This window comes from Sceloporus occidentalis, unplaced genomic scaffold (assembly GCF_023333645.1).
Source record: "Sceloporus occidentalis isolate IW3139 unplaced genomic scaffold, rSceOcc1.0.p SCAF_5, whole genome shotgun sequence".
Lineage (NCBI taxonomy): Eukaryota > Metazoa > Chordata > Lepidosauria > Squamata > Phrynosomatidae > Sceloporus > Sceloporus occidentalis.
The window spans coordinates 160,254,684-160,279,982 of NW_028316985.1; the positions used below are offsets into that span (position 1 = coordinate 160,254,684).

At 38.8% G+C, this 25,299-nt stretch overlaps 1 protein-coding gene across 2 annotated transcripts in view; it reads right to left on the minus strand.

Moving 5' to 3' along the window:
* Nucleotides 1-4,027: 4,027 nt before the first annotated feature.
* The window catches only part of FAM241A (family with sequence similarity 241 member A), a 29,146-nt gene continuing 7,874 nt past the window's right edge, over nt 4,028-25,299 (minus strand). Inside the window, exons 1-2 of one of the 2 annotated variants that reach the window (XR_016281342.1) lie at nt 11,255-11,300; nt 8,046-8,107 (exon numbers count right to left, since the gene is read on the minus strand). Coding sequence is in view for 1 of the 2 variants with exons in the window: in XM_089525962.1 (XP_089382088.1) it covers nt 7,862-8,107 (246 nt within the window). In the remaining variant the exon portion in view is untranslated. Of the gene's footprint in view, nt 8,108-11,254; nt 11,301-25,299 lie in introns of those variants that run through there. The other variant, XM_089525962.1, reaches the window with a different exon arrangement.

Here is a 25,299-nt window from a genome sequence, read left to right on the forward strand (position 1 = left end):
TCTGTCCTCGTTTAGTCCTAGCATGCAGTCAGGCCAGCACAAAGTGCCGGTCTGTACTACCTCTTTGATATGTTGAGCAATATCCATCTTTGCTTTGTCATACCCTAACATTAGGATATAAGTTACTGAAAAACCTTTAGCTGACAATTTTGTAGCTATAGATTTCTTCCATTTTGATTGGCAAAAATGAGTTAATATTAATGGGGATAATCCTACCAGGGTGAAAAGCATATTTAAGCAAAGATTAAATGTACACTGCCAAATATGAGCCTCAATCAACATTAGCCTGACTTCTAGCTGTAGAACTGCACTGGGAACACAGCTAGGGATCCCAAGAATCATTCTCAGAAATTTAGTTTGCACAGCCTCAAGTGGGGCAATGTTTCCAAATGAGCAAACTTCTAAGCCTTACAGCAGTTGGGCCAACACTTTGGCCATAAATACCTATATGGCCAAAGGAATGTATTGTCCTCCCTTGTTGTAAAAAAAGAAGCAGATGACCTTGATGCCTCTCTGGATACTTGTTATAGCATTATTCTGTTGCACCTACTAAGTGAGTGGAATGTTATTCCCAAATATTTGTAAGTTGTCACCTGTTTGATCATATTGTTGTCAATTTGCCACTTGTGTTTATGGTCTCTTCTTCAAAAATACCACTACAGTATTTTGGTTTTGTTATAACTGATTTTCAATAGATCCTTTTTGCAGTAATTGTCTAAGGCCCTTGGCAAGGGCTTAGTATATGAGTAATTTACACCCAATGAGGAAACATACATGAAACATACCAAAAGTAATATTACACTTCTAACAGGAAGATACCAGAATCTGTCTAAACAAATAATATAACAAAGATCATAAATACAAAATAAATGATTTTTAAAACAATAAATAAACATAGAAAGTTATGCTAGCATTTCCCTAAGCAAACAGTTGAACAAAGAACATAAATACAAAATAAGTAAAATCTTTAACAGTCTATAAAGGTATAACGTCGAGTCAAAGGCTTTTTAAAGACAAACATATGTGATCGTAAATGAAGCACAGTAGTCCTTTATTTGGTGTGATCCAATCCTAGGCCTCAAGATTGCCCATCAAGGCTCCAATGACATGTCTGCCAGTAAGATCTATTAGATTAGTGGCCAGGAGAAAGGTGGTCTTTTCCATGGTGGACCCATTCTGACTAAATCAGAACAACTGATAATTACACCCTGAAGTATGGTTTATTTTAAAAATGTATACACTACTATCCGTGCAAAACCAAGCCCTGTTCATCAGTTAAAATGGCTGCATATTCCAGATGTGTTGAATAAAACTTCAAATTCATTCCACTTATATGCAAATATAATGTTTTTACTTATAAACCAGGAACCAAACTGAACTACATAAATATTGAAAGCAATGTATTGGGATACTGCTGTGCTAGCAATTCCTGCTAGCACAAGAAATTCAAGCTGTAAGCTTCATTTTGATTAGCAAATTTGCCCTTATGGAAAAATGGTACATAATCTGTTCAGCCCAACAACAGGCTGTAATGGATACATAATGTGCTGACTCTTCAGAGAGCTGTATTTTGGAGCTCAGCTTGCTTGAGAGAGATAGTGTAAACCAAAACAGTATTTTGAAGAATGAAGTGCCTGAAGGAAGCAGACACTTGGCTGATGCCAGCTGTAGTTATGTGTTTTGCCATCTTTAACATCCATAAGGTGACTGGTTAAAAATAAATACAGAAATAAAGTTTTCAGACATTGAACAGATAAGACAACAAAGGCAAATGCCTCCCTGTGGCCAAGATCAGTATGCTCATCAAATAATGGGCTTTAATGGAATTTGTTTCAGTGAAATGTTAATTACACAGGTTCTAGAAAGTATAAAACATGCTATTAAATTATTTAGCTTATAGGCCGAAAACAGTGGTGTAGAGAAGGCTCATCTAATGAAAGGAATCTTAAGACTCAACTCACAGTCTCTCTTATCCAGGGGTAGGCAACCTGCGGCCCGCGGGCCGGATGCGGCCCGGCGAGGCCTTGGGACCGGCCACAGCCCGGTCCTGCCGCCGATTGCCGCCGGGGCCTTTGGCGTCTCGCACGCAGGGGCATGGTGGGGCAATTGTCTATAGAAGCCTCAGAAACATGCATTTATCTTAACATTTTTTAAAAAATCAGCAAATTTTTTCGCATGACCTCCATTTTTTATTTAAAACGTGTCCTCCATTTGAAAATTTTGTCCTACATTTGTCCCGGTTTATTTATTTATTTAATTTTTTAAAAATTATTTAATTATTTATTTTTTGGCTTCGGCCCCCCAGTTGTCTGAGGGACAGCAACCCGGCCCCCGGCTCAAAAGGGTTGCCTACCCCTGCTCTTATCTGAACACAGACTCACTCTGTAATCTGCAAGCAAGCTCCCATGCTTTCAGGCTCTTACTGGTTATTTTTGTTGACATTTCCAACTTATAGTGACACTAAGGCAAGTCTATTACAGTATTTTTTAAAAGATTTGTTCAAAGGTGGTTTGCCATTGCCATCCTCCAAGGCTGAGTGCATGTGACTTGCCCAAGGTCACCCAGTGGGTTTCATGGCCACGTGGGTAATCCAACCCTGATCTCCAGAGCGATAGTCCAACACAGTTATATATTAAAAAAAAGCAAAAGCAAAAGCTGCCTAGATCAAATCCAGTCTTTTAATGTTAAAAAGAAATGAGAATGTGAATGTGATTAGTTTCCTTCAGTGCCTACCTTGTGTATGAACTGTACAAAAGAACCACCAAAGTAACACAAAACAAGCATGTATTAACAACAGGGAAGAACTCTTTTGATTGTGGGTGTGTAGAAGCAAATAACCTGTAAAAGAAAGTAATATCCAGATGCACACTTCAGCACATGCCTAAGAATCTTGACACCTAATCCTTTTACTGTTAGATAAACATTCACTGGGTAGCCAGTGTGGTGTAGGCGTTTGAGTGTTGGGCTAGATTCTGGAAGACAAGGATTCGAATTCCTGTTCAACCATGGAAAGCCACTAGGTTATCTTTGGCAATCACATCTCAGAAGAAGGCAATGGCAACCCCCCTTTGAACAAATCTTAGCATGAAACCTATGACAGCTTTGGGTTAGGGTTGCCATAGGTTGGTAATGGATTTAAGGCATACAACACATCAAGGATACACTGCACTTCAGCTGTGATCTAAAACAGTACTACTCATTAGCTCCCGGTCCCTGGCAAATTTTAGGGAATTAAAGAAACAATTGTACCTAATGGCCACCAATTTAGTGTTGATTCCTGGAACACTGGGAAAAAATTGCCAGTCCTCCACATCAGATAGCCTGAGCAGTACTGGTCTAAAGTTTGTAATAATTACTTTCTAATATAATAAACAATTTGGTTATTTTAATTCTTAATTCCTCTTCTAAATGGAGGGATATGATTTATTTCTTTGACTCTTGATCATATTTCTGGGAAAGGTTTCAATGTCCAACAATTTTCCAATCTATTCCTTCCTCCTTTGCTAGGGTCAAGATACACTCTTTATTAGGGTAAAGTACTAACATTGAAAGTATATGAAAGTTTGTTGGTTGGCACAGGAATTTGCCATTTAATTATTCTTGTCAGGGCTTCTGAACACTCAAGAAACAGATCTTTGTAATATTTTTGGATATTTTTGACTATTCTGCCCATCCCATGTCTACAAGGTCATATCAGTAGCTGAATACACAATAAAATCAGAATACTGATCTGGTACTAATTTTATAAGTTGCCATCCAGACTCTTGTAATAAGATGAGGAAAACATGGGATTTATGCAGAAATATACAGCGCTTCCATAATCCTCCTGCCTGTCCCCCAACATGTGGGATGGAAACATTTAACTATATATGAAAAAAAAAGTCTGACTACTATGGTGATCAATACTTCTAGTTATTATAGTCCACATTCAATCACTACAACTCTAGAATACAGCTGTGCCTTTTAGTATTTCCATGCTGATATATGCACTTCCTGAAAAATATCAGGAAGGAATATCAGGCAGTAATTTGTGTATTCGAGAGAATGCTTTATTAGAAAAACAAATCACTGAATGTTCTGAGTACAAACATTTCTAAGGAAATAATTTAACATTGGTATATGGCAGCATTTCAGAGCCAAAACTAGTTCCACAAGTTTGTCATTAGTCTGTGTTTTGAAGACTCCTCTGTGTGTAGCCACATACATGGGAGGTCACCCATTTCTATGGCTGGCTGCATTTGCCTTCACATTGCATGCAGCTTTGAAGGATGCAGTGAAATTCAGCAGGAAGAGACAGTCTGCAAATGAGACACACTGAATGGTACTTTTGATCTTGCCCGCGTTCTCATGCACTTAGCTAATTCAACCAATTATATATCTGAAGAACACCTGTCTACTCCCCTTCCTATCCCTGATACATATATGCAGTTCTAAGTAACAAATAATTTAAGAGGAAAATATCCCAAAATCTGGATCCACAGGCTATATACCTTAAAAAGGACTAATCTCAATTTGAGTAGCCTGAGTTGTAATTTATCTTAAATATGTCACATAAATATATGGACATATATAAAAAGTAGGGATCTGGAGTGAGTGTTCCTTTCCTCACAATGAACATTTATACAACAATCCAACATGCATTCTTTTCTACATAGTTTCCAATCACTTCAACACGCCCAGAGCAGTACTGAACTCTGTATGTGACTGGCAAAAACAATACATTTAAAAAAACAAAACTTTGGATATTCTCCTCATTTTTTTCAAGCCATCACTTTCTGACAAATAGTTCAACTTCTGCACTGTAGCCTGACATATCATTATGATAAAATATAACCATTTTAAAAAGCACCCCAGTAATGAAAACTTTAATTCCAAAGCTCAAGTTGTGTTTCTGTGCTCCCATGCAGCTCTTGCTTTTGTGGGTTTTCCTCAATTATTTTAATGGATTCAGCTCCATTTAAGGAATCGCAAGGGAAGGAACTTCAGATGCTTATCAGAGATATAAAACCACTAGTTGTTACTTTCATATTCTATCAAATGATTAGATATACCCATAGCCAATAGAACAATCTATCATATTCATATTCTATCAATAGATTAGATATACCCATAGCCAATAGCATTTTAAGATGGTAAATATTTACAACAAAAACAATACCAGCACCTTCAAATATCACCCGTTTTTGTTTTTTTAAAAAATGAAATATTTGCATGAAGCAAATGTTGTTGGTCGCCTGAGCAAGGATTCAAACCCTGGTCTCTAGAGTCATAGTGTTGGTTCAGTTATTTCATTATTAATTTATGTTAACTAATTTATCTAATGAAATGGAGGTTACCTAACAGTTCAATGCATAACTCTTAATTCTGGACTTAACATATTTTGTGTTGAACAACTACAGTACTTCTTAAAAGCAGAATAACTATAATGCACATTTCAGTACAATCCCAGTATTATTTTCGAACAGTTAGCATACTCATGGTGCAACACCAAATCAATGGTGCTGCTCATAATATGATATAGGAAGAATATAATGAAACCTGTCTAAATAATTATACAGTGGACCCTTGTTATACGCTGGGGTTTGGTTCCAAGATCCCCCGTGTATAACAAAATCCATGTATGCTGAAGTCCCATTAAATATAATCACATAGCAAAATGGTATCCCTTATAAAAAATGGAAAATCAAGGTTTGATATTTGAAATTTATACTTTTTTTTTAACATTTTCAAACCGTGGATGCTTGAATCCGTGTATAAAAAAATCTGTGTATAAGAAGGGCTGACTGTATTGGTTAATTTGTAGTAAGGCTTCAGAGCCAAAAGAGATTGTTGTCAATAGAAGGTGCAGATTTTCATTAATTCCTGTCTATAGTCATGCAAAAATCTGCTATGGTTGTGTGTGTGTGTAATACTCCAGAATAGCATGGGAGGTTGTCCAGTCAGGGTACAGAGAAAAAGGTAACAGGTGGAAATTGCCTGCTCCCTTCCATTTGTTTAGATACTTCTGTGAATGGAAGGTCTCCCTCCATGAGGACTGTTAGACTGCATTGCTAATGTATCTGTGGCTGTGATAAATGAACTATTTTCTTCTTCAGCATTCCTTCCTCACACTGTCTCATCCAAAAATACTTTTGCTTTGCAAATTAATACAATGAAAATTACTATATTTATAAATACAACATATACACACAGCATCACTAAAACACATTTAGTAAGCACTAGGGAACTATATTAAATAATGAATTGTAACTTGCATAACAAGAAACATGTCCTGTGAAGTGGAGGTGAACTGATTTGCATTTACAGTTCTTGATGGCTTTGCTCACTGCTGTGCATGCTTGCAGCAGCCCCTTGACCTAATCATGGCCCTGCAATGAGCCTTTACATGGCAGAATAACTTTGGTAGTAGTAGATGAGTATTAGCCTCTTCCCTGCAAAATCAAAATGACTTATTTCTCTATTTCAAACAGAAACACACTTCTTTAAGAAGACTATATATGTACATATACAATGCTGGTATAGAGTGGCAGCAAAAACATTTCCAATAATTAAAAATTAAGTTGCTATTAAGGAACAGGGGCCAAATTCAAGATAGACAAAGGATTCTAACCTATTATTTATAATTCCATTAAAAGTGAACTTTGATCCCATTATTACAAAGAGTAAAAAATGACAGTTATAGTTGCCATATTTTGCTCATCTTGTATCCATGTCTAACATGCTTATGGAAAGAAAGATCTCAGAATCAGAATATAATAAAATCAGAATCCCATTACAAAACCAAACCAAAACCTTGTCTTTTGAACAATGGGGAAATGATAACTTCTTATAAGTGTGAAAAGTTGTAAAAACATGACATGGTAAAAAAAGCTGCATGAGTATTAGCTGATTCTCTGCAAAATTAAAAATGGCCTGGTCCAGATGGGCCGGAAAGGACGCCCATGTCATGTGCGAGGGGTGCCTTGGGATGGTGCTTCCAGACGCCCTGCAACCCTCGCATGTGACAAGGGCATCAAAATGGTGTCGCCCTGTACACACGGGTGCTGCCATTGTTATGCAAGAGCCGCGTAGCATCCACACGGCACTGCACGGCACTTGCGTAACAAGTACGCCAGTGGTGCACTGTTGTGCACTCGTTACGCCGGCGCTGAGACATAGAAAGAACCTGCTTTTTGTGAGTTTTTTCCGCCGGTGTGAAGCCTCGCTGTTTGGCAGCTGAGGCTTCCCTCCGGCCGAAAACCAGGCGCTGGCAGGCCGCCCTTTTTGGGCGGTCTGTACCCCACCAATGACATATTTCTGTATTTCATACAGAAACAGACTTCTTTAACAAGACTGTATATGTATACCACAATGATGAAGAAGTTTGCAAAGAAATGTACAGGATGGTATAAAACCAGGCAGCATAAAAACATACACAAATTGGCCTTTTAAAGTTTGGTTCCTAATACAAAAAGCTAGTATTTGAAAGTAGTCACAGCATAAATACAAAATTACTGTTGACCTAATTTTGACAAGTTTGTTCTCCACCAAAAGACCTCTTGAAACAGCCCAAAAAAGCTACTTTGATTCAATAATCCTTATTAATTAAAAAGAGCAAATTCCACTTTCTTGGGTTATTTTCTCCTTTTAGTCATCTAGTCATGATATTTTCTTGTTGGTTTTCAATTGCAAAGATAATGTCAGCTTAAAAGAAAGAGTGCATAATTTTAATAGCCATATAAAGTTCAACAGAGCAGCTTGATGTATATTCTTATTTGGTTAAGTATGCAAATCTACCAAAATAGTTCAAAATGAATTATGCACCAAGATAGTTCAAAATCCACCAAAATGAAATACTCATTTAACCACCACCAATTGTACTTTATTGCTGAACATAAATAATGACAAGGCACAGGACAGCTACCAGGCCAAGAGCTTGTAGTCCAAGGAACCAGAGCATACCCCAGAAGAACATGATAATTACAGGTTCCACAATGCGTTCTCCAAAATACATCCTTGTGAAGCCTATGCTGATGAGACTTTTGTTGAGTTCACCAAAAAGAGTTCCCATCTTTTTATAGTCATCTGTTACAGGTTCAACATTATTGTCCCTTTCTTCTTGATGGACCTGCAGTCAGAAGAGAAGAATAAATTTAGCAGCCTGGATCTGTAATATGTTTATCTAATGACTTTAAAAGTCACCTTGTGTAAAAACATACCAATTTTTTTCCACTGCTCTGCACTGTAATGCTTTATTGAGACACCTTCAGCCATAGGGTAGTACAGTGGGCCCTTCCCTTAAGCGGGGGATCAGTTCCGGATCCCCCTGCGTAAGGCAAAAAAACATGTCAGCTCGATCCCCATTCAAAACAATGGAGTTTGTGATGTGGCTTGTGCACCATTCTTTTTCACACAGCGTGGCTTCTGCATAAGATGAAAGCCTCGTACGGTGTGCCCATGTATGACGTGGGCGCACTGTGCAGGCATAAGAAACTTCTGACAAAGATCTCCTTTTTACAGAGTCTCTTTATGGGAACCCAGCCTAACCAAGCCTCCCTTTCCTTGTCTTCTGTCTAGGTGGATTTTTTTTTTGGCAGCATTGACATTTGGAGGATGGTAAAGGAAGGCTGGAGAAGGACAGACTTCCAGTGTTGGGTTGCAGGTGAGTGTCTGTACTAAACAATACAATAAAGCTTGACCAGAGCAAGAATAGTATTCTAATCTGCTGTGGCAAGGTACAGAGCTCCCTCTAAAACTACTTTACAATAAACAATTCAGGACAAATGCCGCGTGGCTGGAAGACAAACATTGTTGTTCCAATTCATAAGAAAGGGGACATGAATGATCCACAAAACTACCAGCCAATCAGCTTACTTGACATTACTTGAAAGCTATATGCCCAACATTTACTTTTCAAGTTAATGGACTGGTTACAAAATAAGCAAGTCATATATGAAGAACAGGCAGGATTCAGAAGTGGATACAGCACTACAAATCAGTGTTTTATATTAAGCTATACTGCAAGGAAGTATTCCAAGGAAAATAAAAAACATGACTATGCTGCTTTCGTTGATCTTACAGCTGCTTTCGACTCTATTAACAGAAACAGATTATGGGAAAGTTACACAGTTTAGGGATTGATATCAGACTTTTAAGACTGATATGGGAACTATACAGCCATAGATAAATGATGGTTAGAGTCGGCTTAAATGGTTCCCTGACAGAAGCCTTAAAAACAACCTGAGGAGTGAAATAAGAATGCCTTCTGGCACCCACCCTCTTTAACATCTATATAAACGATCTTGGTGCCTTTCTTATCTTCAGCTGATTCTCCCTCCCTGGTTATCAGGAACAGAAAGATCTTCATTCTGACGTATGCAGATGATTTAGTGCTCATTTCCCTATCTTGTTTAGGTCTCAAAAATCTATTGAATGCTTTTAGTGTCTATTGCCAGAAAGAACTCTTGTCAATAAACTACTCCAAAACCAAGGTAATGGTATTCGGCAGAAACTCTCCAAAGCACAAATGGATCTTAGACCAACATAATATAGAACAAACCCAACTATTCAGATATCTGGGCATAGTTTTCAGTGAGTCCCTTTCTTGGAAAAACTATAGAGAGACAGCAAAACTGAAGTTATCGCCCAGATGCTTTATGGTGCAGAAATATGGGGATCAGATATCCACACTGGCAAAGCCCTGGAAATATTACAAAATAAATTTCTCCGAAAGCTCTGCACTTTACCAAATGGAACTCCTGCACCTTTTTTGTGCACTGAATTTGGCTGCCCTTCAGTTAAAACAAGAATAGATTTTACACAGATATTTTAAACATATTGCTACCTTATCAACTAATCGTCTCCCAGCATTGTGTTACTTGGAAATGTGCAACAACCAGTTCTGAAAATCAAGTTTTCAAATTCTTTCTCATAAATATAACTTTTCTGAGTTGAACGCTGTTATTGGCATGGATAAGAGGCAATTAAGAGAATTCCTTTTTTGGACTGATTCAAGAAAATATCTGCAGTTAATTAGGACCTCACAATTCTTCTTTAGGTTCTCCTTTTTGAAGACTGAACATTTTAGAGCCAGATACTTGACTAAATTCAAGTCGCCTACTTTAAGAATTGCCTTTATGGAGCTACTAGTTCAAGTAATGCCGACTGCAGTTCTAGACGAACGCTACAACAAAGTGTATTTTGAGAAAAGACTATGCATCTGCAGTCAGCCTCAGGTGGAGGATATTATTCACTACTTGTTAATTTGTCCATTGTACAGCAACCCTAGAAAGAAATTTTTAACACCCTTGCTGACAAACAAAAGTGGGGGCTCTACTGTTGATTCGGTCCAATTCCTTTTGAGTGATACCAATGACTATGTAACACATAGAGTGGCTCTTTTTGCCATGGCTGCAAAAAAGATTAGAAAGAGAGAGTTAAACAAAATTGCCATAAAATGCCATAGAGATGCCAAGTATTAATTAGATTTTATGATTTTATTGTATATATTTACTAATATTCAGGAAAGATGTTTCTTTTTTCTTTTGGCCTTTTTAACAGTTAACTATTTTAACTGCACACTAAATGATGGGACATTTTTGTCCTTTGTATTCTGTGCCTTTTGTTTTAAATGTTTTATGCTTTTTGATAAGCTCTTTTTGTCATAGCCTTTGGCTAGTACAATAAACGTTAATTTGACTTTGACTAAAACTACTTACTGAACATGTATGGAGAACAAAATAGGAAAAAAAAAAAAGGGGGGGGGGTTAGCCTGCCTTATCAGCTAACCTAACATGTTGGAAAAGCACAGATCTATCTGATTTGACAGCAAAATGGAAATCATGAGAAATGTGCAGGCTGTTAAAAGAGAAAAAAATCATCCCATGATGCATTTTGGAAGAAGTTTCAAGTGGTTTTGTAGAAGATTTAATTTTGGTTTTGTTTACTTGTACAAGGATTTCCTGCTCTGGGTGTTTCATTGCACATGTGCATAATGTGACTTTTGAACAAAAGGTTTGCTGAAATATGTTGTACTGCTCTTTTTGTTTTTTGCTGTAGGACCTTACTGTATTATTTCCATATTATTTCTACCTCTGATACCAAAGTTTCTGTTAAAGAAGTAAACCTGAGGACACATTTACTTTGTTAACTGAGGTATAATGGTAATAATTTTCATGACTGGCTAATTATTTTCCTCCGCAGACACTTCTGTTATACACTTTGGGAAATAAAATGAGTGCATTTCACTAACAAGTGTGCAATTTGAAAGATGTACCAGAAATATCTTTTCCCAAAGTGTTTTCCAATTCTTCTATACACCTATGTATATAAAGAAAACTGTGGTTAGGTAGGTATATAATGGGAGGAGACTCTAACCGTTTTAACTAATTTTCTTCTTATGTCTTTTTATCATAAGAAATATTACATTCCCTATCTCACACTGCTTAATTATTTCACATAGTACAAAGGTGGAAAAATGGAGAAGAAATAATTTCATTTGCAGTTCAAAATATCCCCCACCTGGAATGCTTTATTCTTTTAAAATTCTTTCTATAATATAACAAAAAGATAATGCAAAACGTTTTATGTTGATTTTAAGATAAAGCAAGCAATGCTAATGGATTTTCTAATGTTCCCATGAAAGACAAACAAAGCTCAGCAGAACAGTATTTACTATTTTTTAAAGTTAACAGATCAGTACTGCCAGCAACACAAGACCGTGCTTGTACACTTTAATTACAGTGATTATATACCTACCACAAAGCAAAATATCTGGAGAAGAGGGTTGTATCAAGTAGGTTTATAGTAAAAACATTTTGTACACATATGTTGCAATTAAACATTTCATAGTAAGAGTCGTTACGTTTGCATTTGTCCTGCTGAGTTATAAACAAGTCAAACATGATGAGTAAACAAGTAAGAACAGAATGTATCTGGTACCAAAATTAATCCCCATAAAGTTCTAGTTTACTTGCTATGTTAATTAAGTTGTGGAAAATAATATATCAATCTCAGTGCTTGCAGACAGAGACACATTCAGAGATACATTCAACACCCTAGTGCTGTCCTTTGGGTGCCAAAGCAAGAGACGTCAAGCCATCTAAGAGATTATCTGTCCATGCCTGTGCATACAAGTCTGTTATTTCTTTAAAATTAACAACTTGCTTTGAGGTTTTTTATATTTTTAATTAACTAAGCATTTCCCATATGGCTCTGCAGCTCCTTGATGTAAAATAGTTCTCATGAAAGAATGAATGAAAAAGGCACAAGTATCACTTGTCATTCTTTTCTCATTCATATTCACACTAATTTCTTTATTTTTCCTCTTTATTCAACTAATGGATCAACTTTTACAACATCTATGCAAACTAAATGACATCTCAAAGTTCTGCTCAATATAATTTTCTTTTGATTTCTGCAGTATTACGAGGAAGGCTTCCAACATTCTATTTTGTCTGCACTGGCATTTTGGTGATACATTATTGTAACATGGGCTTTAAAAAAACTGTATTTAAATATCTGTTTAATAAATTTAATAAATTTTGCATTCCATTCTGGATAATGAAGGGCGGTATTATGGATCAATAAATAGCTTGAATCTGTGGGCAAAGAGGAATATGCCTCTTGACTTCAATATATATACATACAATTATTCTACAAAAAGATCCAGCACAATTAAACATATTAAACCACTCCGAGGTTTATTTTTAAGTAAGTTATTAAAAGGAAAGATACAATGAACAGAGAAAAGATTTCAAAAGTGTGTGAATTATTTGTGTCCTCCTTGTGTAAGCAGATGAGCAGCAGTGTGGGAGTACTAGGAGGAATTTCAGGCAGCTGGTTGAATTTCAGCCAGAGGTTGGCTATTTCTTCAATGCCAGGCTCTAAGGGTCCCCAAAGTCAAAAGCACTATAGCGGCTTGGAAAATTATGCAAACAACAGTGGTTGCAATTTTGCAGTTCATTCTTTTCACAGTGCCTTTGCTTTGAGGAAACCTCAAAGGCAAGTTTTATTGTAGAAATCTGGTTCATAGCATAGCTGACTCCTGTATCCATGGCCTTTTTTTAATCAACAGATTCAACCATCCATGGCTTGAAAACATTAACACACACACACACACACAAATTCCAAAAGCTAATCTTGATTTTGCCATTTTATATAAGAGACACCATTGTCCTATACTATTGTATTTAATAGGACTTGAGCAACCACAGATTTTGGTAATACACAGGGGTCCTGGAACCAAACCAAGGATACCAAGGGCCCAGTGAACTTTCTTTACAGTGAACTATCTTTGGTTTTCAAATGTGATCAAGAATATCTTCTGGAGATGCAGCTATGTTAGTATGTTGGCCTATTTTGACAAAAGAAACCAAGATTTGTTGCAGGGTAAAGACTTACAGTTATATTGTACAGTAGTATATGCTTGCATGAACCTTTAGAACCAACTTACTTTGATCAATAATTTCTTATCCTTTGGCTGGCAGGGGAGGAGGGCTGTATACAATGGAGCCCAAGGGCAACAAAATGCAAAATAAAATAAAATAAAATCTATGTAAAAATGAAAAGGCATAATGAGGCCATTCAAGACACTTGCAGTAAGCATCAATATGATCCTAGATTTGCTATGCTAATTTAACTTCAGAATAGATACATTTTACACAGACATTATTCTTATGAAAGATGTATAGGATTTTATCAAAGTTCATATAAATAAGGAGATATTTTTCTAGGCTTGACTTGATATGTTATATAACTTAATTTTGCAGTGTAGGTCAGGGTTACAAAAGGGTTTTAAAGAATTCTTAAATTTTAAAATATAACAGGAACAAATCACAACTGTGCACACATATCAGTCTACACATAAAAATAAAATATGACTGCAAAGCTTGAGCAGTCAAGAATGACATTTAACTAGTAATAAATAATTTCTTTTATTTCTTTAGGGAGGAATAACATGAACAAGCACAAGATTAAGCTGGTTGTGCTGCCCAGAGATAAGGAATAAATTAACAAAGCAAAGCAGCCTCTATGCAAAAAACTGCATTCAGCTGTAATAGCAATAAACTCATATATGATGTCAGTTACAATTCCCCACCCAGTTTGGATTGGGTTGTTACAGCAACCAAGCATTTAAATAGTAATTGAGCAAATACTTTATAAAACTGGATGCCCATTCAACCAAAACTTTATGAAGTGGTTTCCTAATATAAAGGCACCTCTCCTAAAGGATTTTATGAAACAGAAGCATAAACCCATACAATTTCTAAAGGGATGTACTGCATGAGCCCATTGCAGTTTGCTAAACAATTATCCCACGTCTGTTTGACTTGCAATTCAGACTCATGAAGCTGAGAGACTTGCCCTGGAAGGTTTGCTGCTTAAAAACCAGCGGAAATGCAGGATCTCCTTAAATAAGCAAAAGTGCTTTCCACTGGTGAAGGGGCCTCTAGATGCCACTCTATATACATGGTAGCTCCTGCAGAGACTCCAAGTATTTATAATACAGATCAAGCTTGTGAAACTTATAGGCAAGCTATTCTGCCCACTAACAAAATTAATTTAGCTTTTGAACGATTCCTATACATTCAAAGACAAAGCCTTTATTTTCTTTACATGCCACCAATGTCCATTCTCTTGTCCAGATACCTGCTCCACCCCAAAGTAGCTGAGGAGACACATCTGATACTGCTATTTTATCACAGCAGCCAGTTTGTCTGCAAATTGGTGTGCCACAGGGTTCTGTCCTCGGGTAGTGCTGTTCAACATCTTTATCAATGACTTAGATGATGGAATAAACAGCATGGGAGGGCATGCTTATTAAATTGGCAGATGGCACTAAATTAGGAGGGGTAGCTAATAAATACCCCAGAGGGCAGGATCTAATTTCAAAATGACTTAACAGAGTAGGCTGGGCCAACATGAATAAAATGAATTTCAACAGGAAGACATGTAGGATACTACACTTGGGCAGTAAAAATGAAAGGCTGAGTGACACCTGGCTTGATGGCAGTATGTGCAAAAGGAATCTAGGAGCCATAGCGGACCACAGTCTGAACAAGAGTCAGCAACATGACACCGCAGCTAAGAAAGCCAATGTAATTCTAGGCTGCATTAGCAGGAGTATAGTGTCCAGATCGAGGGAGGTAATAGTACCACTCTGTTCTGCTTTGGTCAGATCTCACCTGGAATACTGTGTCCATTTCTGGGCACCACAATTCAAGAAGGATGTGGACAACTAGGAGAATGTCCAGGGGAGGGTGATGAAAATGGTGAAAGGTCTGGAAACCATGTCCTATGAGGAGAGACTTAGGGAGGTGGATATATTTAGCCTGGAGAAGAGATGGTTAAAGGGCAACATGACAGCCATGTTTAAATATTTGAAAAGATGTTATATAGAAGAAGGATCAAGCTTGTTTTCTGCTGCTCTAGGCAGCAGAACATGGAACAATGGATTCAAGCTACAGGAAAAGCAATTCCACCTAAACATTAAGAAGAATGTCCTAATGGTAAGAGCTGTTCAATAGTGGAACACACTGCATTGGAAAGTGGTAGAGTCTCCTTCTTTGGTGGTTTTTAAACAGAGGCTGGATGGCCATCTCTCAGGACTCAGCAGTGCTTTGATTTTGTATTCTTGCATGGCGGGAGATTGGACTGGATGGCCTTTGTGGTCTTTTCCAACTCTATGAGTCTATAATTCTATTACCAGATAGTGAAATACAATTAGTAATCAGCTGCGATGACACGAAAATCCACTTTGTGCATACGTTCTAATAGAAGGTCTTCCTCTGTATTTTACCTTCAGGCTCAGAGGTGGGGCAGTTCTAGGAAACGCACAGTAGAAACCCTGATTAATAAACACTGCTCACAAACAAAAATTTGTAGAGTTTAATTCACTTTCTCAGGATTTGTTGATGTCTATATGTGCAGTTTTTTGAAATTAATTAGCTGATTAATGTCTGGAAACAATATCTCAAAAGATTTTATTTCTGAAGCAGGAAACCAGGCTGATGTTGATATAAAACCATTCAAAGGCACAGTATAGACTGTCCCAAAATGGCAGCCTGCACTCACCCATTTTACCTCTGGAGAGATGCTGCAGTCGCCAAACAGCGCGGTGTCCCCTCCATGGTTAAAAGAACCCGGTTCTTCCAGATTCTTTTTGCGCCTCCCAGGTTACGTCGTGAGTGTGCCAATGGCACACTCGGGACAAAAGTGATGCGCAGCGATGTGCATTGCTTATGCCATGATGGCAGCCCCTGTGTGGATGGGAGGCCACCATTAGGCTGCATGTCGTAGGGATCCGGACCATGCAATTGCTGCGCAGTCTGGAACCCTACTATCGCCACCGCCACGCCGCATTTGGGCTGTCTGTCTCGGCCTAAAGAAAGCATAAATCTTATACCAATAATCCCTTTTATTTTAAATAACTCTCCCACACTAATCTCTCTGGTGGCTTAAAATCTGAGCTGTTAAAAGTGTGCTAAACTCCAACAGATTTATGTATGCTATTTTTTGGTTCTACTGAGATTAACAATTGTTGTTACTAGAAAGCAACAGTGACATTTCAGTTGGGTTCTTGTAAGGCAGCTGCTATGTTGACTTAGGCACCATTCACACTACAAAATAATCCAGTGTGGAAACCGGGTTATTTCAGGGTCGTTCACACTGGCACCAAGTAGACTTGCTGCAGTTTGTAGGGAGGCTAGGAAAAAACCCATTTAACCCAGTTCTTGTGGAACCGGGGATTCTACTGTGTCTTTTCAATGTCTTGGCATTCAGTTGCGGGAGTGAAAAAAGCAGTTGCAGAAATGAAATGGATTCAAACTTTACACACTTTGGAAAGTGGTATCTTAAAAGTGCAGCCCGGCTCCCCCCCCCCCCCTTCTGCTGGTATCCTCTTATCTGCACCAATGGCTGATTCCCAGAACTCACCAAAGCCAGGGAGGAGGTTCTTCTGGGAGTTCTTCTGGGAACAACAGATGGTGTACTTAAAAAAGACAGCTTATGCACATCTTTGCTACTGCATGGACGCAGAAGAAAGTTGTTTAAATAGTGGTTCACTGGTATGTGCATGATTTGACTGACTTTTTTTTAAAAAATCTATCAGTGGGGGTGGGGGTTAGGGGTTGTTTTTCCCCTTTCCTAAGAAATAAAACCACAACAGACTCCACTTCCAGGTTGGTGCAAACAAAGCTCTCACACACATATTATACACCACGTCTAAACCTGTGGGGGTTTCTTGGCTGAAAGAGTGTGACTTCCCCCAAGACAAATCTATCCCGGGCGTTACTTAGCAAGGGGTGTTCAGAGGGGCTCGCCATCACTACCCTGCACGGCTGACCGGAGGGGGGGGCATTGCCCCATACAGTGTGAGATAGATGTGCATCATTTGATTGGCAGTTAAAAGCCCTGAGAACGATCAAAATGTCAGCTCCATTTTAAATCGATACAAATGGTAATGTGAACGTCAACAGGGTTAAATTACCATGGACAGATTCGATTGTGACAAACATAGTGTGAACTTCGATTCGGTATCACATCGATCATGCAATTCAGATCTATTCAGCTCAAAAAGTAAGTGTGAAAGATCCCGTTGTATTTTTGTTTCACAAGCTGGTAAGGCTGTTTTTCAGAAGTTACAAAACAAACTGAGATCATTAGAAGTCCTTCCTTGACATATGTTCTTTTTATTTTTTATTTTTTATTTGCATATGTTTTTGTGAGTTTCATAGTGACTAAGGATACTTCACTATTTGCTTAGGACTCCAAATAATGTAACTTTAAAGTGCTGATTTCAAAAGTGTGTTCTCAATTGAATTAAATAATTTATGACAACTGGGCAACTTTTGTTTCCCCTTTTAGAACACAATGAGTGTGTTGGGGGAGCACTACTGAAACAGGAAAAGAGAACAAAAGAAAAGCAGATTAACTGTAAACAGCTGGTTCCTGAACAGTAGAAAAGTGTCATAGTTTATTTCGTAAATGAGGTCTTGGCCACCAGCATTACAAAGTTAAGTAATAGTAGAAGCAATGCTTCTTTTCTACACAACACCTGTTAAAGAGTTTTGAAAGGAAAAATAATTTAATTGCAAAGTATGAAAAGCAAGTGGAGACCTGCACATTGAAAGGCTTTCATTTTATCTGTTTATACAGACTTTGCAACTATTTCTCATTCTCACATACCATTATGACTCGATGCTCTGGAAGGGAAGCTGTCTATAAGCTTTTAATCTGTATAGAAAAAATATGAATCTTGCACATGCGTAGATCTACTCAGAGAAGCATAAACTTCTGTAGGCTGCCCTGACAACCCAAATTGATAAAAAATCCCAAGAGAGGACTTTTCACTTGTACCTTGTTCCCTCCACCACTTCAGAGCCACTATTAATCTCCCCTCAACTCTGTGCATGATGCTGACTTTACTTTCTTATGCTACAATAAGGATCCTACAGACTGCCAAGTATGCTTGGTTGCGAAAGACAAACGTGACATCAAACAACTGACCAATCACTGTTTGGGGGTATTTTCTTCAGGGAGATTGACATATATTTGACACAGACTCAATTTTCCAAAAGATTCAATGAAATGAGCATTATAGAAGACAATGAATTATTTGTCTTGAGTTCTAGGAAGTTTCCTCTTAATTGTCCACACAGCTCTGGCAAATACACCAAGAGTCTGCCAGTGTGCAGCTGGTGTTATCAACCTGTAATATATGAAAATGCAATTTGTTTACTTATAATCCCTATTTGATTCAGCAGAACCATAATTTTAACTTATTTTAATTTATTAATATGCAAAATACCAGGCTGCAGTTATTGAATAAAGCATGCCAATATTATGCTAATGTCTGCACACAGCCAGAAACAAGAGAATGGGATATATTATATATCAACTATACACATGAGGAATACATATAATGTATATTATTTAAGTACTTGTACTTTACACATTATTTTTTCCTTGCTGTATATGTCATGCTTCGTTGTTGTTGTTGTTATTGTTTTATTAACCTTTATTTATGAAGCGCTGTAAATTTACACAGTGCTGTACATGCAATCTTTTTAGTTAGACGGTTCCCTGCCCTCGGGCTTACAATCTAAAAAGACATGACACAGAAGGAGAAGGGAGTGGTGGAGGGAAAGGGTAAGAGGTCCAGCATTTCCTCTCTACCTCCAAGGCCTGGACCAAGGCAGATGGACTGGAGGGAGGGCTTGGCTTCATAATGGATGGTTAATCATTTTCCAGGGAAAATACATACTCTCAAGTAGGATAATGCATATACAGTGGGCCCTCACCTTATGCGGGGATCTGTTCCGGATCCCTCCGCGTAAGGCGAATTCCGCCTATGCTCAAGCCCCATTGTAAACAATGGGGCTTGTGCATGGCGGCGCGGCAGCGCACGGGGCGCAAGCACCCATTCAATTGAATGGGACGCGCCGCCCCTTCCGCCCTGCGCATGCCCCGCGGCTTGAGCTCGTATGCTCAAGCTGCATAAGGCACGCCCGCATATGACGTGGGCGCGCTGTACAGTACATAGCGATATAGGAAATGGTTTGATAAACAGGCACCAAAAGAACATCAAATAGTAAGCGACAATTATGCAATGCCTGGGAAGGCTTCTCTGAACAGGATGGTTTTCAACTCCGTTTTGAAGTTGGTTAAAGAAGTGATGGCTCTTGCTTGTGGGGGAAGAAGGTTCCAGGAGTGAGGGGCAGCAAGTGAAAAGGGGCGAATCCGGGATGGGGCAGAGGAAATCCTGGGCTGAGACAGCAGACCTTGACTACCAGAACGGAGGGCCCTGGTGGGAAGGTGAGGAGAAAGAAGGTCTGATAAGTAAGGAGGGGCCAGTCCATGGAGGGCTTTAAATGTCGACAGCAGGAGCTTATACTGAATGCGTAAAGGGAGGGGGAGCCAGTGAAGGGATGCCAACACAGGAGAGATGTGGTCAGAGCGGTGGGCGGAAGTGATAATGCATGCAGCTGAATGCTGGACAGAAATTAAAGGATGGAGGTGAGAAAGAGGAAGCCCAGCCAGGAGGACGTTACAGTAATCAAGTCATGAGATCACTAGGGCATGGACCAGGATCTTGGCAGTAGAGGCGAAGAGATATGGTCGGATTTTGGCAATATTGTACAAAAAGAATCTACAAGCCTTGGCTGTGGTCTGGATCTGAGGGATACACAACAGAGAAGAGTCAAAGATAAAACCAAGACTGCGGGCTTGCTGGACTGGTTGAATAGAAATGTTGTCCACAGAGACAGAAAAGGAGAGTTGAAGGGTGGGCTTAGGAGGAAAGACAAGAAGCTCTGTCTTGGACATGTTGAGCTTCAAACGCCGATGGCGCATCCACTGCGAGACAGCTGTGAGGCAAGACGAAACTTGCTGTACAAGCCTTGGAGAAAGGCCAGGGGCGGAAAGATACAGCTGGGTGTCATTGGCATACAGATGGTAGGAAAAGCCAAAAGAGCTAATGAGTTTTCCTAAGGACAGTGTGTAGAGAGAAAACAGAAGGGGACCCAGAACAGAGCCCTGGGGAACTCCAACAGATAAGGGAACAGGAGAAGAAGTCTGGTCCCCTGCAACTACTGCAAAAGATCTGCCACACAAGTAAGATCTAAACCAGTCGAGAACAGAGTCTGTGGGCCTTCAAATAATTTCAGACTTATGGTGACTTTAAGGCAACCTTGCCCAAGGCCACTCAGTGCATTTCCATAGCTAAGCAGATATTCCAACCCCTGTCTCCTGGAGTCCTAGTCCAATATTTGAACCACTATAAACTATGCTGGCTCTCTTACAGGCATTTCTTTCTTGCTAATAACCTCATCTGCCTAAAAATGCTTAGGAGGCCGTGCCCTATGAAAGAGCTGCTTTTTCATATATGACTTTCATGCAGTTGTGGTGCTGCAAATATATGACCTGAAAACATGGGCAGAGGCTGTAGATTCCAAACTTAGAGTTAAGATGTGTTCTGTATGTGTGCACACAGGGGTGTGGTGACTACACCAATAAGAAAGACCCACGTGATTGGTTCTGGCCATGTTCTTTAATTAAATACTAACATGCCTGTCAAGGAGCAACACATGGAAAAACAGCTTCCATATAGCTGCACTAACATATTAAGGGCCCCTTAGAGAACCGAGGGGGGGGGGGGGTTGAACTTGGAGATCTTATTAAAGTGTCAGGAACTAAAGATGCCATTCTGCCTCAAATTACAAATCCACAGGTCCAAATAATTTCAAAGACATTTCTGTGTCTGTATTTTTAACCATGGCAATTTCAGATTAGTTCAAATGAGAAAATTCAGTAACTCCTGACCAATAACTATTTAAAAAGGACTGAGATGGTGCATATCCCAAAAGTTGCATGTGATCCACAACCCTTTTATTTCTGCCACCTCAAGCTCCTGAAAAACAAACAAACCAACAAACCCTTCCATTGAAATTTGCCAGTTGATATATAGCCAGAGATTGCTAATGTGGTATCCCAGTGAAATCAGCCAGTGAACCGCAACAGTGCAAAAATTGAAAACAGGCAGAGTGGCATAGACTGCTTTTTCCGCACAAGCTGTTCCCCAAAGAACACACACTGGCAAAAGTTAGTGGAACAATCTATAATCAGATATTTCCAGGAGCAAACTCATGAATTAAATTTGTGTAAGTGGAGAAGGAGACTTAATGTGGCAGTTCTTTAAAAAGGAAAACCCATGCAGTTCTCTTCCTTAATCTAGCATTAGTTTAAAAGAATAAGAGAAACAGCTGGAAAATGGGCAATGGAAGCCTTTAAAATATATTTATTCTGTTTTATAACTAACAACATTAAAAAAATTAAAAATGCAGTCCTTGTTCACTTCAAATCAGAAAGTATCTCACAGCATTACTGCATTTACCTAGCTCTGTTTTTAAAGGATAAGAATTCTTCCTTTCAATACATGAGGGTTCTTTCCTTTCAATACATGAGGGTCAAGTAATCATGATTATATTAAAAATGTAAGTTCCAATAGTTTTTGTTTCGTTGTTGTGTGCCTTCAAGTCACTTCCAATTTTTGGTGACTCTAACTAAGGTGCACATATCATGGAGTATTCCGGGGTTGACAGTGTGTAACTTGCCCAAGATCACCCAGTCATTCCATGGTTGAGCAGGGAATCATAGTCTAATGCTCAAAACCACATTACACTGCTTCTCATCTAATAGTGCAGCTAACGATATGTTAAATATTCCTCTCATATATTAATGCAAATAAACTCATATATTAATGTTTAAATATTTGAAGGGATGTCATATTGAAGAAGGAGCAAGCTTATTTTATGCTACTCCAGAGACCAGGACACAGAGCAATCGATTCAAACGACCGGAAGAACATCCTGACAGTAAGAACTGTTTGACAGTAGAATATACTGCCTTGGAGTGTGGTGGTGTCTCCTTCTTTGGAGATTTTTAAACAGAAGTTGCGTGGTCATCTGTTATGAGTGCTTTCACTGTGTATTGTAGTCTCTTCCAATTCTATAATTCTATAGAGTTGGAAGATATATTTAGAACATCTATCTCTCCATGTTGCAATATCCAACTGCTTTATTACGATGCTCAAAATGATGCACTAAATTTAGTTAAGTTTTGTATTTATTATAGATTTTTATCCTCTAAAACTTTTGCTGTTGAGAATAATCATGTGCTAAAGTTACCAACCAATTTTTTTTCTCAGGGAGAAAGAAACTGTTTGTAACTGATGTTGTGGCTATATAAAAGGCAGATACTGTATATTTTCTTGGCTAGCTCATGTTCTAAATATTAAAGCTATGTTAATATTTTTTACATTACATTTGAAATTGGAATTCTTAAAAAGATGGGATGTACTATTTTTTGTTTTGCATGTTTGTTGTGTGCCTTCAAGTCGTTTCTGACTTATGGTGACCCTAAAGTGAACCTATCATGGGGTTTTCTTGGCAAGATTTGTTCAGAGGAGGTTTGCCATTGTCTTTCCCTCAGGCTGAGAGAATGTGACTTGCCCAAGGTTACCCAGTGGGTTTACATGGCCAAACTGGGATTCGAACTCTGGACTCCAGAGTCACAGCCCAACAACACTCATGCCATGTTGCCTTTATTACCGGTAATACATGGTATTAACAGAAATGTAATGATTCAGTCTTTGTTAAGGTATCAGATCCCCACTCAGCCATGAGGCTCATTAGGGCTGCATCTGCACTGCAAAAATAACCCAGTTTGACTCCACTTTAACTACCATGACTTAATGCTATGGAATTTTGGCAATTGTGGTTTGTTGTGGTACCAGAACACTGACAGAGAAGGCTAAAAATCTCACAAAACTACAATTCCCAGAATTCTGTAGCATTGAACCATGGCAGTCAAAGTGGTATCAAACGGGATTATTTTTCCAGTGTGAATGCAGCCTAGGAGATCTTGGGTCAGTTGCTATCTACCAGCCTGATTGTCACCACAAGTTTAGGAGTAAATGCAGGAGAAAGGTTAAAAAACACACAAAACTCCTGCAGAACATTCCTATAGATTTCAGGATTTCTTTTTTTTTCAGTTTCAAGAAAGGTTGCTGTGCTAGTCTGCTACAGCAAAAATAAAAGAATGTGGCATCTTTAAAATAATAAATTGCAGCTTGAGGACTGACAAGTTTATTTTAGTCCAGGCATTTGCAGAGTAATCTGTATGGAAGCTTTTGCATGTACTGAAAAATGAGCAAGGTGCTGTCACGTTCACAGTTACACAGTATACACAGTTCACATACTTCCCTTGTGTATACCCTTGAGACTTAGGGGACATAAGAAAATGCTACTTATATAGAGTACTCCTTTGCTTAGTTATAATAAACATCCTCAGTTCTCCCATTAAGTGTGAAATGAAGGAGGTGCTTCAGAACAAATTTTACTTCCTGAAGTACCAAGTGTCTTGTTATGTAAACCAGGTTCAGGCTCTTCAGTACTGCTAAGAAAAAAAGCTGTTGACTTTATTTAATCATTGCTCTTTTGAGAAGCCTGCTCTGAGCAATTGCATCACACAAATGAGCTACAGAACTCTGGTCCCTTTCTACAGGGTGGCCACTCTCCCCCTCCCCTTTCGTACGTAATTATCCAAACCCAAACCGAATTTTCCAAACCCAAAGATCTACACAAAATGAAACCAGGAGAGATACCAAGTGCTCATAATATAAACACATGAGGCTATGTGCAAGCATTCTGAATCCAAAGATCACCCATCTCCTAATTTTTCATGCTATGCTTATTATTTACATGATACTACACTCCTCTTCCTGCAACCTGATACAGGGAAATTCTTTCCATCACTGGTAAAAAACGTGCTGACACCATGTGCCTCCATGTGCCAACTATCAAACCACCTGCTGCAGAATTCCAAATACAACCTGTCAAGTTCTGTGTATCTTTCCTGCACTGACTAGCTTTTCTAGCAAATAGCCCAGGGCCTGCCTAAGTCGGGGTGACCTGGCGTTCCAGATGTTCTGGAGTGCAATTCTCACAATTTCTTTCTTACACGGTGAGTGGACCTGATGGACACTATAGGCCAAAACACTTGGAGGATCTCAACTCTAGCTTAAGTGATGCATCTCATACTATGTCTTTATTGGTAGTGGCAGATGCTTTTCCCTAGCCAGAATGTATTATGTGCCTTTTTAAAAAAAAAAAGTCCTGAAACATATGGACCAAATAAGCCAGTTTCCACCCGGTTTCAAGGTGGGGCATTTAAATGACGCATGCCTTGAAACCAGGTGGAAAACATAGCCAAGGTGCGCTCCAGGGCTAAAAACCAAAGCAAAAAGAAGCTAAATCTTTCCGACTTGTTCCAGAAAATGAGCACCTTCACCCATACAGATTAATGCTCCAACACCAGTCCAATTTTAAAGAAGCAATCTTTCCTAACCCTTATTGTGTATATAAATGCACCAATGCAGGAGTGCATTAAAAACGGTTGGAGCTACCGTACCCAAGTTGTGGAGGCAGCAATGCCCAAAAGTGACAGTGTGACACCATATAACTACAATATATACAAACCAGACCATCCAAGAGGGGGCATGGAGTGAAAGGGGGGTGAAAGATGCATGAAGGGGGGCATGATTGCATGCTCCGATGTTCTATACTGGTGGAGGGTTGCAGATGCGACTATGCGGCTGAGCAAAAGGGGGCTGCCATTCAGTGCATTTATGTGATGATGTGCAAGGATGGTGAGGAGACAACAACAAAAAATTACCCAGCGGCACAACTTGACGCAGCACCATGCAGTTAGGTCGTGTGCATCCATGCTGACTTAGGACTTGGTGTGGTTGGTGGGGGTTCG